Genomic DNA, 15,107 nt, shown 5'->3' with positions numbered 1-15,107 from the left:
CCTGGTGGGGAGCGGCTCTTCACCTCCGGCTGTCGGGTGGCTCCGGCCTCGGTGCACGGCACTTTATGTGATGCGGTGCGGGGAGTGCCGCCCGAGCTTCTTGCGGTGATGGGTAGAGGGGCCCGTCATTTAACGGAGGTCCGAGTGCGTTGGGACGTACGTACACGGGTACTCAAGACGTTGCCTCTGCTCCGGATCTGTTCCAGCCTAGGTGACGGCAAGGGCAGTGAAGTTTTATTTTTTTGATCCTGGGAATGTTACCAGCTGCTGGTACCAAAAGGTGCGGTTTACAGCCGTGGCGTACTGTACTTCCCTCGGTTACGATGGCAGCGTATCGCTCGCTAGAATACAGTCCCCAGACAAGAACGTAGGTGAACAGGGGACGGTTTCATAACACGTGTGTTTTCTCTGGTCTGGAAGATTTTGCTTGTGTTTGAGATGGGGGAGGGCAAAGAATACCACAAGATTAGCAAACTTCATAAGTGCAAGTGTACTTAAATGCGATGCTGCTTGATTCTTACTTTTTTTTTCCCCCCCATCTTTGTGCCCCAGGATGCCGTTGTCAGTAAAGTTGTTATTTGCTGAAATGCGTTTCATCAGATGCCGCTTCCCAGGATCGTAGTGAAAATACCGTAGCTGTATGTCAAGTCATAATTAAACCTTAATCCACTTTGGGTATCTTAAAGCGTATTGTCTAAGTGAACTGGCAGAACCAGAAGACAGGTGGTTTGCTGTTGAAGGCTTTAGTCCCCCCATGATACTGTGCCCTTGCTGAATCCCTCTCTTTCAGTTTGTTTTTATGACTTTCTGTCACCATTGTATTGGAACCTTTCGTTTCCTCTCTAAATGGACGAGTTGAGATGACGCAAGTGGAGAACCAGGTTATCTTGTTTATGCAGCACTTGGGTAGGAAAGCTGGCCTTGTGATTAGGACCTGTATTCAGGAGGGAGATTCAGTTTTCATCTTCTCTATAGGTTTCCAGCATGAACCGCTTTCAGAAATGACACTCAAGGAGCAGGTGTTCCATGCTTTCTGGAAAGCGGACTTGTCTTAGGGTGGATTTTTGTTAGATATTAACAAAGAAACAAAAGAAAGAAAGAAGAGTGAAGGAAAAAAAAAAAAGAAAATCACCAGCCCTTGGTCTGTCCTTGCTTTCCCCAGTTCTTAAGAGAATCCGTTTGTCTTGTCGTCTTCTGATAATTCCCGCCTTGAGAATGCATCCTGCTGTCACAAATACTTGTCCAGTGCTCTGACCTGGATTTCTCCCGAGACCTCAATTTGGCATTTGTATTACAAGCAATACCCCACAAAAGCATCGGGTTTTGTAAGAATTTCAGGAGCCTGCTTCCTGCAGGAGCGGTTCCTTGTGGTAGGAAGGGAGGATGATAAACTGGCTCCTTCCATTATTTGGGTTACTGCATCCTTCCCTCCCTGGAAGAGTAAGTGTTCTCTTCCAGTGCTGAAATGCAGGCAGGGTGAGATCCTAAATGAATAATGTTTGACAGTGCAGGGGGAAATCGTCTGTAGTCCTTGGGGTACGTGATGAAGTTATACCAAGGAAATAAGAAGAAACTAGAAAAACGTGTGAGGTTAGCATGACTTCAAATGAACAGCTGCGTTTATCTTGTGTTTACGTTCTACTTGCCTATACAGGCTTGATGTGAGAAACAAAAATAGGCATTAATGCTTCATTCTGTACCACGGAGCTGGCAGAATAGATCTTGAAAGGAGCCACTTAAGACAGGCACAAGCAGTTTGTTTCATCCTGGGCTTACAGGAGTTTCCTTCTTAGGATGACTCCTCGGAGCATCTCCACCCTACCCCTAGTTTTGACATGGGTACCTGGCCAGCACTCAGTATTAGGACCTCTTGAAGCAGAGGGCGGGTGTCCTGTGTGAGAAGGGGCTGTGCTCACTTGGTCAGAAATGCTGCTCCTGTTTTCTAACCCCAGCCCCATTTAAGCCCAAGGGAATTCCCTCTTTCACTCGCCTCTTGAACTCTGCGTAACCCTGACAGACAGCCGCCCCGCATCATCTGGCCAAGCCTAGCTCTCCCCAGAGCTGCAAAGAGGTTCAGAATGCTTTTGAAGGTTAAAGAGATTAGTTGCTAATTTCTGAAATCTTGCTGTTAAGCACTTATAAATATACGTATTCAAATCATTGAAAACAGGCAAGCTTTCTCGAGTTTTCACAGGATGGGCGAAAAGAAATTAGGTAAAGTGAGGGCAAAGTGTTGGATCCTTTCTCCAGAGCAGAGAAGTGTAAGAACTGAAATAAAGGGATGTGAGTGTAGGTGTGGGGGTTTTTTAATTTATTTTAATTTAATTTTTATATTTCTTTAAGCAAGGTGAATCCAAGGTGGGCTGGGCGAAATTCCATTAAAATCATAGAATCATTGAGGTTGGAAAAGACCTCTAAGATCATCGAGTCCAACCGTCAACCCAACACCACCACCCACTAAACCATGTCCCTAAGCGCCTCATCTACACGTCTTTTAAATACCTCCAGGGATGGTGACTCAACCACTTCCCTGGGCAGCCTGTTCCAATGTTTAACCACTCTTTCGGTAAAGAAATTTTTCCTCACGTCCAAAATGTGACTTTTAGAAAAGTAGCCTGAGGCAGACACCTAACAGGGAAGACATAATTATGAAGAAGAGTAAAGAAGGAGTAATCGGTGGTGCTGTTAGTCTTAGCAGTTGTGCGGTGAGTAGGTATCTCAATCAGTACTTACTACGTGGTCTTTAGAGAACTGAAGTTGTTGTAAGTGCAGCGGGTCTGTTTTTCAGGATGTGTAGTAATGTCTCATGCACTGACAAGTGAAATCAGGCCCCTGGTGTCTTTCATACTGTGTTTTTAGGACGGGCTGTTCCACAATGGATGGGGGAGATGGTACTGCTGACCTTGTGATTAACAAGAGGTTTGTGTCTGAATCGGAGCTAGAGGAGCGACGGAAGAGAAGGCAAGAGGAATGGGAAAAGGTCCGAAAACCTGAGGATCCAGAAGGTATGGGCTAGATTTTAGTAACTACAGGAAAGAGATCTGAGAATATTTCACTTTTGTGGAAAACGGAAATACAAGGTAATAGCTTGTATTCTACAAGTTCAAAAGGTTTTTACATAAAGAAACTAAGAACTGTTGGTGATTTAGTATTTCTAACATATGGTCTCACTTTCTAATTTATTTCTTCCTTTCAGAATGCCCAGAGGAGGCATATGACCCACGTTCGTTGTATGAAAGACTTCAGGAACAGAGAGAAAAGAAGCAGCAGGAGTTTGAGGAGCAATTTAAATTCAGTAAGCACCAGCAGTTACTATTTTGAACCGAAACCCAGCAAACTGCATCTATTGTGTGCAACGGCTGTATACAACATCTGACTAAGGGACGTATCTGTGTGTCTTGTCTGCCTCTCTAAGGGATAAACAGAGGCTTCAGAAAAGTATTATTGAAATCTTGTATTTTTCAAGTATGGTGGATGTTCCTGCAGATCAAGTATTGTTCTGGGCACCGAGGCAGCACTGCACACATGCGAAACTCAAAAGTTGCTTGCAGTTATGAAGCTGCATTCCTGTAAAGCGTGGAATACTAGGCTTATTTTACACATTATATCAAAAAAAGCCCTGGTACAAATCCATGGAAAAGTGGAAATGTAGCGTGGTTTTGTGACTCTTGAACTCATGCTTTAACACAAGACCATCCTATTTGAATCAATAAAAAGAAATCTTGTTCCAGCAGCTGTTAGATTTCCAAGCTGTAATTAGTTGATGCAAAAGTGATTTGAGACTCAAGATTACTATTTGGAAGAAGTAAACATACAGGAGTTGACTAAAGTAGTAGATATTTAACTCTTCTAATGAAATGGAAACCTAATTTCTACTGATGTTTGAATTTCTGGTTTTATAGAAGAATCCTTTGCATTGTATCACCTGTATATAGGCTGCTGAGTGCAAAGATGATAATGAGAACTAGAAAATTATTAGTCAACCATTTTGGGAAAAAGGGAGCTATTGGCTCTATCTAAAGAGAAGTGAGGATGATACTGTGGGACTCCATTTTAAGGTGGGTTCTGATCGATTTTGGTTCTTTAGCTGGAAGCCTTACCCTCAAACTGTTGTGTTCTTTAAGCTCCAGTTTGCCTAACTGGGTTCCGTCTAGAATTTCTCTTGTATTTGCGACGCAGCAGAACTGTTTTACCTTTAACTATGGCACAGTCTTTGAGTTCTGTTAGGTAACACTCCCTGCCCCTGCGGACGCTGTCGAGTGCGTTACTGATTACCATGATTGCCTTTCCTCTTTTGTAGTACATGCTTTTAGAATCGTTCCCGTAGCCAAATTTCTTTGGGAGAAGGTAAGTGGGAGGAAATGACTAAATAAGGACCAGTGATGGGTGCACTGTGGACCACTAGTTTACCTCATCAGAGTTCGGCCCCGTTTGGCCACTTGTGACAAGATTTGTCCCCTAATATGCTTGAATTTGCCTTAAAATGTTCATAAGTATTTTTTCTATCCATGGGAATTTTGGAGTAGAAGACGAGTTTAGTGCACTGTCATTCTGATCAGTCAGAATTGATGATGGGACTTGGGAGGAGAAACACCTTAATGCTGAAGAATTGTGTTTGCATAAACACACAAACTTAATTACTCTAAACCTTTTGTGTAGATAAAAAACGGTACACAGACTAACTGTTCTTTCTGATAGGTTATTCAGCACTGCAAGAATGTCTTCCTTTTCAAAGTAAAATAATTTTAGTAGAATGTTACAGCATTTAAAATGAAAAATAATACTAGTATTCTCTAAAATGCAACTTTAAAAATTTTCTTTCTGAATGGTTGTGGTAACCAAAATAAGGATAAGTGGAAGTTATTCCGTCTCTTAAGTTTTGCTTGTATTTTTAATGGTGAAAAGTGGAAAGTACAGATAGCAGCATTAATGCATTAAAGTCTCCAACTGTACCTACGGGATTCTTTCCAGCTGGAGAGTTTCCAGTTTACGTCAGTAAACTTTCAATCCAAGTAATCTTTGGTGATGTGACTAAGCAATTCTTGTCCAAGTAGCCACCAGAAGACTGACTGCTATCAACCTACATGGGAAAGGCTTCTAATAACTGCCGAAATTAATTGTTTCCCTCGACAAGTTATATTAGATGTGCAACGTCTTCCCTTTGGTTCAGGCAGGAGACCTGTAAACCAAGTACTGGAATGAGAGGCATCCCTGAGAGGGGGTAACTGAGAAGTAACCCAGCCGCTGCTTTTGAGGCAACCCTTGCAGAATAACAGATACCTGCTAACCAGGAGAACAAAACCTACTGCAGACTATTTGGTAGGGAATCTCAATAATATCAGCCATAAGGATCTCTATGGCTGCTTCTCTTAGTTTGCAGATCAGGCAGGCAGAGAATGAAGTTAATTCACGTCACTCGCTTCAAAAAACGTCCAGAGTTTCACTACTTCTGCTGTCTGTTTGAAGGGGCCCTCAGCAGTGGTAGTGAATGCTACAAGTTACTGTTTAAAGATTTACGAATGAGCTCTGCATTCTTAGAGTGGGAAAGAGTAGGGATCAGCCTTTAAAAAGTAACCTCAAATAATAACTGATTTCTGGAGCTTTTCTGTCAAAGACAGACGCTTGCCAATTATCAGTGTAAATGGATTTCTTAGCTTGCCATTAAACTTGACTATGTGGGTGAAGATTTAAAAAAATATGTCGACCTCATGTAAAAGCCTAAAAATCCTCTTACGGAATTAAGCTCTAATGAAGACTAAAGGTGATGTTTGGGTTAAGAGTTCTCAGGATGACTACAAAGAGCAAGACTTGGTCTTTCTAAAAAATATTTTTTATTACCTTTCTAACAAAATCATTTGACTGAGAGATGTTGAACATTTGCAGCACAAAAAATAAAAGACCTTCCTGCCACACTAGCGTGTACTTTCCTTAAAGTAGGGTAGCATGTTTAGAAAGGATTTATTTTTATTTGGAAGTTAGGAATTGTCTTGCTTCTACTTTTTTTTTTTTTAAACAGATGTTAATCTCCGTTAAGTTACTGATTGTTTGCTTTAAGAAAATGTACTTCCTATTTTGAGGCAAGATTTATGGGGAGAAGTAATGTGTTTTTTTCCAGTTATTGGTTGGTTTAAGCACAGATTCTGAGGAGACAGGCTTAAACACGGTGTCTGAAACCAAAACAACAAATATATCATTGCTTAATGTGGTTATTCCTTGTTTTGTGTAACCTGTTCCAAATGGCGTTTCAGAACTGCGGAAAGGCTGCTTCTGTGAAAACTTGGTCAATTTTCCTTAATTATGTCAGCGAGTCCAAAAGCATTTCATGGCTTCCTATGAATTGTGTCTTGCTTTTGTCTGTAGTAGTAGCGTTGTGTTCAAACTGTGTTAGTTTGTTGTAGTTTGTGTGCTTGACTGTGTAAGAGTTTCGGCTTGTTAGCATCCAGTATCATTAACCGGGAAGTATTTTTACTCCTTAATTACAGAATCCAGCAGATAGCTTGTGGGGTTTGCTTTGTACCCTTTACTTGGCACGACAGCGTGACTGCTGGAGTACCCAATTCACTCAGTCACCCAGGACTCTACTCCCTGCATTCCCAGTGACTTTGTGCAAATTGTTCTACCTCGGCAGTATTAGAAATGTCGTGTGCGAGATGTGGACTCTTACCTGCATTTGTGGGGCAGTTTGAAATCCTCGGAAAATGTTCTAAGAGAATGGGAAGTAACGCAAAATAAATGGCTGCTCCCTAAGTGCTTTTAGCTTATCAATATGCATTCTTTTTCTTTATTCAGAAAATATGGTAAGAGGCTTAGATGAAGATGAGACGCATTTCCTTGATGAGGTTTCTCGGCAGCAAGAGCTACTAGAAAAGCAACGAAGAGAAGAAGAGCTGAAAGAACTAAACGAATACAGAATATCCTTTGCATTAAAATGGCTGGTGGTTATATAGAGGAGGATAAGAGACTGGGCTGTAGTTTTATTCTGTCGTTGACATTCTTTCTATAAAACTGCTTTACAGAAGGTGTACAATGATAGACTTTTAAAGTTTAATGTTTTCATTGTAGCTTGGATCTCCCACTGTAATGTTTGATATTCCCCCAACCCCCACATGTCTTTGGTACTTTTTTTTTCCTTCTCCCCCTCCCCATTGTTTGGGGTTTTGGTTTTTTTTTTTTCCCCGTTATTGAGGGCATGAAATACCATAGCTAAAAAGAGAAAGAGAACGTAAAGGCAAAACAGCATATTGCTTCTAATCTTTTGCTCTTGTTTTCTTACTGAAAAGTAAATGTTCTTGTTTGTTTTTTTTTTTAACTGCGTATTGGCTGTTTTTAACATACTTGTTTGAAATAATGTTTGAATTGCTCTGTCTGTTATTATTCTTGAAGTATTAGCTACTTTCTCCCTTGCTGATAACTGCAGGATGAGAAATTAAATACATCTGTGCAGATGCGCTGACTTTCTTCTGGGAAGTCAGTGCCCATGGAGACTCAGCTCCTTTGGGTAATACAGACTTTTAGGCAGTACTAAGAGCAGGACAGTTTGGCTTTGCTGTTAAATGCCAAATTTTCATGAAGATGTGCTAGAAGATAATATAGGATGCTTTTTGTCTCTAATCAGTGCCAGTCAAGGGAGGTTGGAATGATTTCAGGATTTCTGTGCTAAGCTAAATGTTGTTTTTTTGAGGTTTACTGAATCTGTGCAGAACCTGATGGTTTCTTTGCCTCCTAATGAAAACCATTGCTTTTAAGTCATCACTGAACAAAGCACAAGTTCTCAAGGATGCTTTAGTATAAATGAAAGAGTTTGTGGACACAAGGAGGTGACCAAAAACAGCTGAATAGTGCCAATGCTACAAAGATCTGCAATACCTTGTATTAGTTAATGTTTTACAACTCAGAGCGTGTGCTCTGTGAAGAGCATCTAAGTTATCTCAGTAATGCCTTTATGAAAAAGCAATACTGATGCATTTTTTTTTGCTTCAGAAATAGGCTGTAGTTGGTTGATGGATTTGGAATATTTTCTTGATTTGTTGGATCTACTAATGGGATGTTCATGGGATATATTTAGTTTCGGTGATGGTTGCTTGCGGGTCTGGCTGATGCAGGGATTTGCAGTATAAGATTGTGCTGTGGAAGCAGCTGACAGTTCTAGTTAGGTCACATATGTCTGGGGTGAACCATACCGGCCCAGAGGGAATCTTATGTTGTCTTGAATTAGCCACATTACACGCTGATCCCTGAATTTACTGAGCAGGGCCTGTTCAAGACATACAGGCCGTCTAACCTCAGTCTTTGCAGTCTTAGTAATATCGTCTGGCTCTCTATCTGAAGTCTTGCTGTAAATTAAACTGTAAAACTTATTGCTGATGGGGTGGAGGAAGGAAGAATGTTTTATAGTCACCTCATCTCACGAGAAACTGAGAAGTTTTGCCTATTCCGTTTCCTTGATTTTTTTTTTTTATTTAACCATAATATTTCAAGCAACCTCAGGGCAACTTGCAAAATGACTCATCTGTGTTGGAAATTTTTGGTGGTATTCTTTTAAAATGCAAAAGGTGTTTTTGCATCTGCAGGTTGTTCCTAATGGTTTATCACTGCAGTGACAAAAAACAAATGTGCTGGATCTATAGGTACTGTTCAAGTGCTCTTCCAAGCTAATAAGAGGAATGTCAACCCAGTGGGTTTGATTATTTGGTCTTTTTCCTGGTAAAACATCCAATTTAAGCTACCCAGAGGCATTAATTTCATGGTAAAACATCTGTCAATATTCAAGTACAGAGGTTTTTTTCTTTCTTTTTTCCTTCATTTTTTAGGTTGAACAATCATGAAATCATATATCTTAAGGTTAAACATGCCTTGGAATATTTTAACGCGCTCTCGAGCATAAGAAATTCATATGCATGGATGCATAGGAATTTTACTTCCTCCTACATGAACAACTGGGTTTTTTTGCTCCTTACCCTATCCAGACCCCACTGGACTGACAGTGTTTAAAGATTTACAGATATTTTTTAAGCCAGTTCCAAGAAGCGTTCGAGAACAACATCCTCTTGTCTTAAATCCTATGTAAATGCAGGAAACGTCCCCCTCCAAGAAGCAGGCTTTACTGTAGGACAGCTTTTTTTAATGCAGTTGATATTTAAGACTGAGAGGTTTATTTCTAATGCAGTCTTCCTGAGAGGGGACGCTTCTTGGCTAGGTATAGTGTTACATTTGCTAATGAGAGCAGTACATAAAATCTCTGTTAAAAATGTGCTGTGTCTCTGGTAGTGGAGGAGTGTTAGGAGAATGGCATCCTGGATGGAAGTGAAAAGCCTGTAATTTGGTACCTTTTAAAAGAAAAGTCTTTGGGTTCCTCAGCCAGGCTTTTGTAGTGCGGTATTAGAATATAACAAGGTAACGAACCTAAATGTGGAAGTTGAACACTGCAGTGTGTGGAATCGTGGGTTGCAGCATCAAACTGTTCGACACACCGAGCTTTCAGATTGCTTCTGATAGCCACAGGATGGCACTCCTGTGCCATCTTAAAACATAACTACAGTTGAACAGTCTGGTTTTGACTGAGAAGACTTTCAGCTGAGGTAGGGAGCAGTCTGGGTTACTGCTGTATCCTTAGGAAAATCATGTAAGGAATGGCATCTGAACACTCCTAATTGTAAAGCGATTGGAGGCTTGGAGTGTGTCACTTCAAAGGAGGGTGTAAGAGTTTTTGATTTGCAGATGTTCAGTGGGGAAAAAAAACCCCTATGACTTCAAATATATGGTCCATCAATATGAAATTCACTATCCAATTCACTCAGTCACCCAGGACTCTACTCCCTGCATTCCCAGTGACTTCGTGCAAATTTTTCTACCTCGGCAGTATTAGAAAAGTATTAGATTAGAAAAATCTGCAATAACTGGGGCACCTGTGAAGCTCCAGCTTGTGGTTATGTCACCTGATCAGTGGAATCGTAGTCAGAGAAGAAACTGGTAGAAAGCTAGATTTAGGGTTATAAACAAATACCCTTTTAAATTAGGTTGATTTGCCTTTGCTATGTGCAGTTCAAAAGTTTTGCAGAAGCTTTTGTGACTCCACTGGCACCTCATTAACAAGCAGGATCTTTGACGGACCTCGCTTCATCAGATACAGCTGGACACTAAGTCTGTTGTCAGGGACAGGACTAGATCCTGCCACAGAAGGAGACCTGTTCAGTGTGTGTGCAGAGTGAGCGTGCCTTAATAACAGACCAAGCTCCTTCTTATCCCGTCTGAGAACCTGCTTAAGCTTCTCCACCTCATTATAAGTTTCAGCTGCATCCCACCTTGCTAACACTGTTTTAAGCTACTTAGTTTTTCTGTGCAGTCGCAGTCTTTTTGGGTGAATGTTGGACCACATGCACCCTTAATCAGATCTGTCTCCTTCCTCTCGGGGTTGGTTTTCAAACTGGCAGTGGGGCCTTGTGGCCCTTACAAAGAGATGAGCTGAAAAGTTAGAGTGATAAATACCAAACCAGAAAATTGAACTGGTTTGCTCTGGTAGGCTGAAGTCTGCTGGGCTCAGCAAAAGGAGGGTTTGAGGAGTGGAAGTAAGCCCACGTACTGCTACTTAGCTTTTTTGGTAAGGATTAAGGGTGGAAGCAGCAAATTTGAATTACAGATGTCTTGATCCCTGTAGAAGAGGGAAATAGTGTATTGCCTTTTTTTTTTTTTTTTTTCTTCCAGTCTGACCTTTTTGCTTTTCTAAGACCTTCAGGAAAAGGCAGGACGGTGGGTATGTTTATGGGTGCTGAATGTGTCGTGCGTTGCGCCTTTCTGACTTCAGAAAAGCAGCTCCTAGTCTGCTCCTAGTCTCTCTTTACAGGGAGAGCTGGTATTGATAGCCGAGAGAGCTCCGAACCCAGAGGGTGAAGTCTCCTCTGTCTTGGCCGAAGGTGCCAGCTAAATGTCATTATGAATGAGTTCATTTTGATAGAATATGTGAATGAACTTTGGTCGCTGCTGTCAGCAGAACTGGCTAAATATATCGGAGAGGAAGTGTCTGTTCTCTCCATTCCTTCCCAGTTGATCCTTAACCCTTAATTCACAGCACTCTCACTAAAGTGGGAGTCAGTATGGACCCAAAGAAGGAAACTGAGAAGAAATTGCCCATGAAGTCAGTGGAAAACAAGAACAAATTCTCTCAGGCAAAGCTGTTGGCAGGAGCTGTGAAACACAGAAGGTTAGTTTCACACCTCTATAAATTCATGAGGAACGGAACCCAGTTAGCAGTGTAAAGGGAGGCAGGCCAAAACTGCTTCCAGAGAGTGAGGTGTGAACCTTAGTCCTAAAGAAAAAAGGGGGGAGGTATAAGAAAAGACCAGCCTTGCTTCTATAGGCTCTCAAAAACTGTGGGAAAAACATGAAATAATTCAAATAGATAAGCATGTGTAAAGCAAGTGGGTAGACTCTTCATTCTGGACTGCCAGGCTTGGGCAATCCTGCTTGGGGATCTAGAGGGAATCTATTTTACATCTCTATTTGTAGATATCGGTGTCACCTCACTCATGTAATTTCATTCAGGTTTGTATAATTTATCAGCCGATTTTCTCTGTTTCTAAAATGGATTGTTTTAATTGCTACTGGGGGCAGCATGGGGGAGACGTAGGTCACAAGAGAACAGCTTTGTGTACTGATTTGATCCTGAGGGCATCAGGCAAGCTTCCCTTGTTCCTTGCTGATTTGCACTGATACATCAACACCCTTTCCATCCCAGGGAGAAGGCAGCTGGGTTTGTGATCTGTTTGCTATTTTGATCTTGGCCTGCAAACGCAGCTGCTGGTGTGCTACAGGTTATGGAGAAATCAGGCATGTGGGACCAGACTTGCTTCCCACAGATGAGTCGTCTAATACTTAAGATGATTACTGACATCTAGAAATTCAGTCAGGGTTTTTGAACCTGTCCCAGAGAATGAGAGATTATTTTTAGACGCTTGTCTTGTAGGGTGATGTTTAGCTCCCAGTACAGCAGTAATTGCATGTCTGGAAACCGAAGTAAGCACTTCTACCACCTCACGTGTGCGGGGTTGAGTAGTTGTTTGGGTTTTTTGGGAGGAGAGAAGAAAAACCCTGAACTGATAACAAGCAGCCAACAATGGGTTTTTTTTCTTGTAACTGCTAGTACTTAACCCAGTAGGATGTAGAGAAGGAGCTGGCATGTGGTTAATGGCAGATCTAAAGTCTGCAGATGGCATCTGTTTGAAGAGAGCATCTTAACTGACATGTCAGTGCCATCGCAGACTTGCTTTGCAGTCTTCTATTTTTGCCGTCTTATCTTTTGTTGCAAACTGGCCAAAACCAAGTGTAGTGCGAGTTCAACATCTCCTCTCTGAGCTTTGTAGTTTCCTGTAAAGGATGTATTACTATTAAAACCTCCCCGCACAGAATAACCTTTCATCTGTACTGCATGTTCTGACAGGGACAGAAAAGAGTTAATGCATAAAAATGCTCATACTTCATCACTTCAGTTCATCACAGCTGAAGCTGGGAAGCATTTGTTGCTGTGGATGGCTTAGGACTAGGAACATGCAAGAGGGGGCAAAAGAAACCGAGCAGTGACAAGGAGCGGCTATAGAAGTTGTGAAGAGTCAGAAGTCCAAGTAGCGCGCCTTTCCCCCAACACCACTTTGGACCCAAAAAGGACCCCTTTCTGTCAGACACTGCAGCTGTGTGTGAAGTGCTGCAAAACCTACTGGGCTTCTTACTGGGTGCGAGATTTCTAGATGTTTTAGAACAGGCTCTCTGGGTGCTTGAAGGAGGGGAAGGAAACCCTGGAAGGGGAAAGACACCGACATTGCACCATCAAGTGTGGTAATCATCCACATGTGCAAGCCTGTGGTCACGTGGGGTGGCTGAAGCTCAGGTAGGCATTCCTGATCTCCTGTGGTCTCCAGCTGAACAGGCAGCTCAGGGTTACTGTGTAAGAGGTCTGACTTGGACTCCCAGAGGCGTGTTTCAGTTTCCCAGGTTAAAGCCCCAGTTAACAGCAGCTAGAAGTGGTGATGGTCATCGAGGGACCCTGCTGGCATTCACTGTAGTGTTTGGGGCAAAGATGTGACTTTAACTTCACAGCAATTAAGTGGTTGCTTATGAGGAACAAGACACTTTCTTATTTTTTCCACAGTTCAGATGGCGGTAACAGTGTGAAGAGGTTGAAACTAGATGCTGATCATGACGAAAAGAATCAAGGTATGTCCTGATTTCTGCATGTGGGAAGCTGGCTGTCTCTCACCTGAACAGCAACTGACTTGGTGTTAAATCTGATAGAGGATTTGCTTTTCTGCTCCTTCATTATGCAAGACAGCACAGACTGCAGTTGGCGTGTTCTCTCTTAAAGCAGTAGAAATGGTAACTATAGGCGCTGACAGCCTTCATAGAAAATACGGCTGGAGGGAACCTCTACAGGTCACCAGTCTATCTATCCCCTGCCTAAACCATTCCTGACAGATGTTTGTCTAAGCTGCTCTTAAATCTCCACAGATAGAGACTGTGCACCCTTCTTAGGCAGTTTATTCTAATGCTCAACTGATTTTACCCTTAAAGTGTTTTACGTGGCAACTAAGAGGAGTCTCCTTAGCTGCATTTCAAGCCTAGTGCTTGTCCTGTCGACAGGAGACATGGAGAATGGATCGTCCCCTTCCTCTTCACAGCAGCATTTGATGTATTTGTATACCTCCACTATTAGCTTTTCATGCTACGAAGTGATCTTGTCCATCCTGAAACCAGTTTGTTTCAGAAAATTATGGGGAACTAGAAGAAAAATTAAGTTGCATTTCAGTCTTAGCTGTCAAGGCTGCAGCTGACTTGCTGTCAAGATACTCTGACACAAATAGGGTGAGCTGCAGTTGTGCAATGACAACCCAAAGCGCTTCCTGAATCTCCTTCTGTTCAGTAAACTTTCAGAACACTGGAAATAATTAATTAGCCATGGAAGATGGGAGATGTTGACTAGCAGAGCGATGGAATAAAACTTTTCCCCAACTATGCTGTTATATCACAAAAAAATATCCAATTACACAAAGCAGAGCTATTTATTCTTATTTAGTGGGTTTGGTATTTGACAAGCATCAAACTGACAACTTTAGAATAAAAATCTGTAATGCCAGCATAGAGCTGGGCTTAAACTAGTGATGAGGAAAAAAAAAAAATCCCCTGAGGTAGCAAGTCCTTCCTGTCAGAATAGCTTTATTGCAGCATAAAGCTGCCTTATGCTTTAATTAAACCCTGCAATCATCCACCGCTGATGTGGCAGTAGCAGGTGAATGACACGTGGCAGTTCCTGGGCTGATTAAAAGCCCTTTCCTGCGTTCTCGTTTTTGACTGAGGTACCTCTCTTTCAGAAAAACCATCCTGTGTTCCCCTGGGGAGCAGCTCAGTGGGAGGCTCCACGGTCCACTGTCCCTCAGCAGCCGTGTGCATTGGGATCCTGCCTGGCCTGGGCGCCTACTCGGGAAGCAGTGATTCGGAGTCCAGCTCGGATAGCGAAGGCACTATTAATTCCACTGGAAAGATCGTCTCTTCTGTCTTTCGTAGCAACAGTTTCTTTGATGGTCCATAACGAAATCCCTCCGTGTGTAATGTAGTGCAGAGTATCTTCCAAAGCCCTGATGGATGCTTGATGCATCCTTCTGCCCCAAATATAATCTTTCTAGCTAACCTCTCAACTTTAATACACTCAGATACTCCTAAAATAACTCATTATATCTTCCCCCCCCCCTCCCCCCCCAACTTTCCATTTCTCGGGTGCATACTGAGCCTGGAAGGAAGGCTGCCATCCTAAACCAGAAGGCACACCTAGTAATGTAACGAAGGTCTGAGGGTAGGGAGGAGAGAGCTTTATCTTTTAAAATTCTTATGGAAAGAAAGAATTCTGGTGATCTAAGAAGTTTATACAAGACTTAACAGGCAAAAAATACTCACTTGAAGCACTGAAGTCTTGTAGAAACAGCCATGTGTTCTGTTTTAAAATGTCATTTTTATTCTGTATTTGAGAAATGGGGGCAGAACAAAAATCAAGCAGATGGTGAAGTGTAGATTGCCATGACACTGTAAAGAAGTTTTAGTGTTACATGATTAAAGACATTCTGAATGCA

The 15,107-nt window shown here is 42.0% G+C and overlaps 1 protein-coding gene across 1 annotated transcript; it reads left to right on the top strand.

The window, feature by feature from the left end:
• The first annotated feature begins 2,864 nt into the window (after positions 1-2,864).
• On the top strand, positions 2,865-15,107 carry FAM192A (family with sequence similarity 192 member A). The gene is made up of 6 exons (XM_009290751.1): positions 2,865-3,005; positions 3,197-3,295; positions 6,790-6,911; positions 11,064-11,197; positions 13,139-13,203; positions 14,355-15,107. Exons 1-6 carry the CDS (start codon positions 2,876-2,878, stop codon positions 14,570-14,572), a joined length of 768 nt encoding a protein of 255 aa, XP_009289026.1. The 5' UTR covers positions 2,865-2,875; the 3' UTR covers positions 14,573-15,107.

This window comes from Aptenodytes forsteri, unplaced genomic scaffold (genome assembly GCF_000699145.1).
Source record: "Aptenodytes forsteri isolate BGI_AS27 unplaced genomic scaffold, ASM69914v1 Scaffold14, whole genome shotgun sequence".
Classification (NCBI taxonomy): Eukaryota; Metazoa; Chordata; class Aves; order Sphenisciformes; family Spheniscidae; genus Aptenodytes; species Aptenodytes forsteri.
The sequence above is the reverse complement of the archived record's forward strand: the minus strand, read 5'-3'. Positions and strand labels throughout refer to the sequence as shown.

Bases quoted from the DNA above. Each gene is read 5' to 3' on its own strand.
- FAM192A (XM_009290751.1), top strand. From the start codon at position 2,876: ATGGATGGGGGAGATGGTACTGCTGACCTTGTGATTAACAAGAGGTTT. The intron at 6,912-11,063 runs ATATCCTTTGCA...CCCTTAATTCAC, and splicing joins AAGAACTAAACGAATACAGA to AGCACTCTCACTAAAGTGGG. The intron at 11,198-13,138 runs GTTAGTTTCACA...TTTTTTCCACAG, and splicing joins GGAGCTGTGAAACACAGAAG to TTCAGATGGCGGTAACAGTG.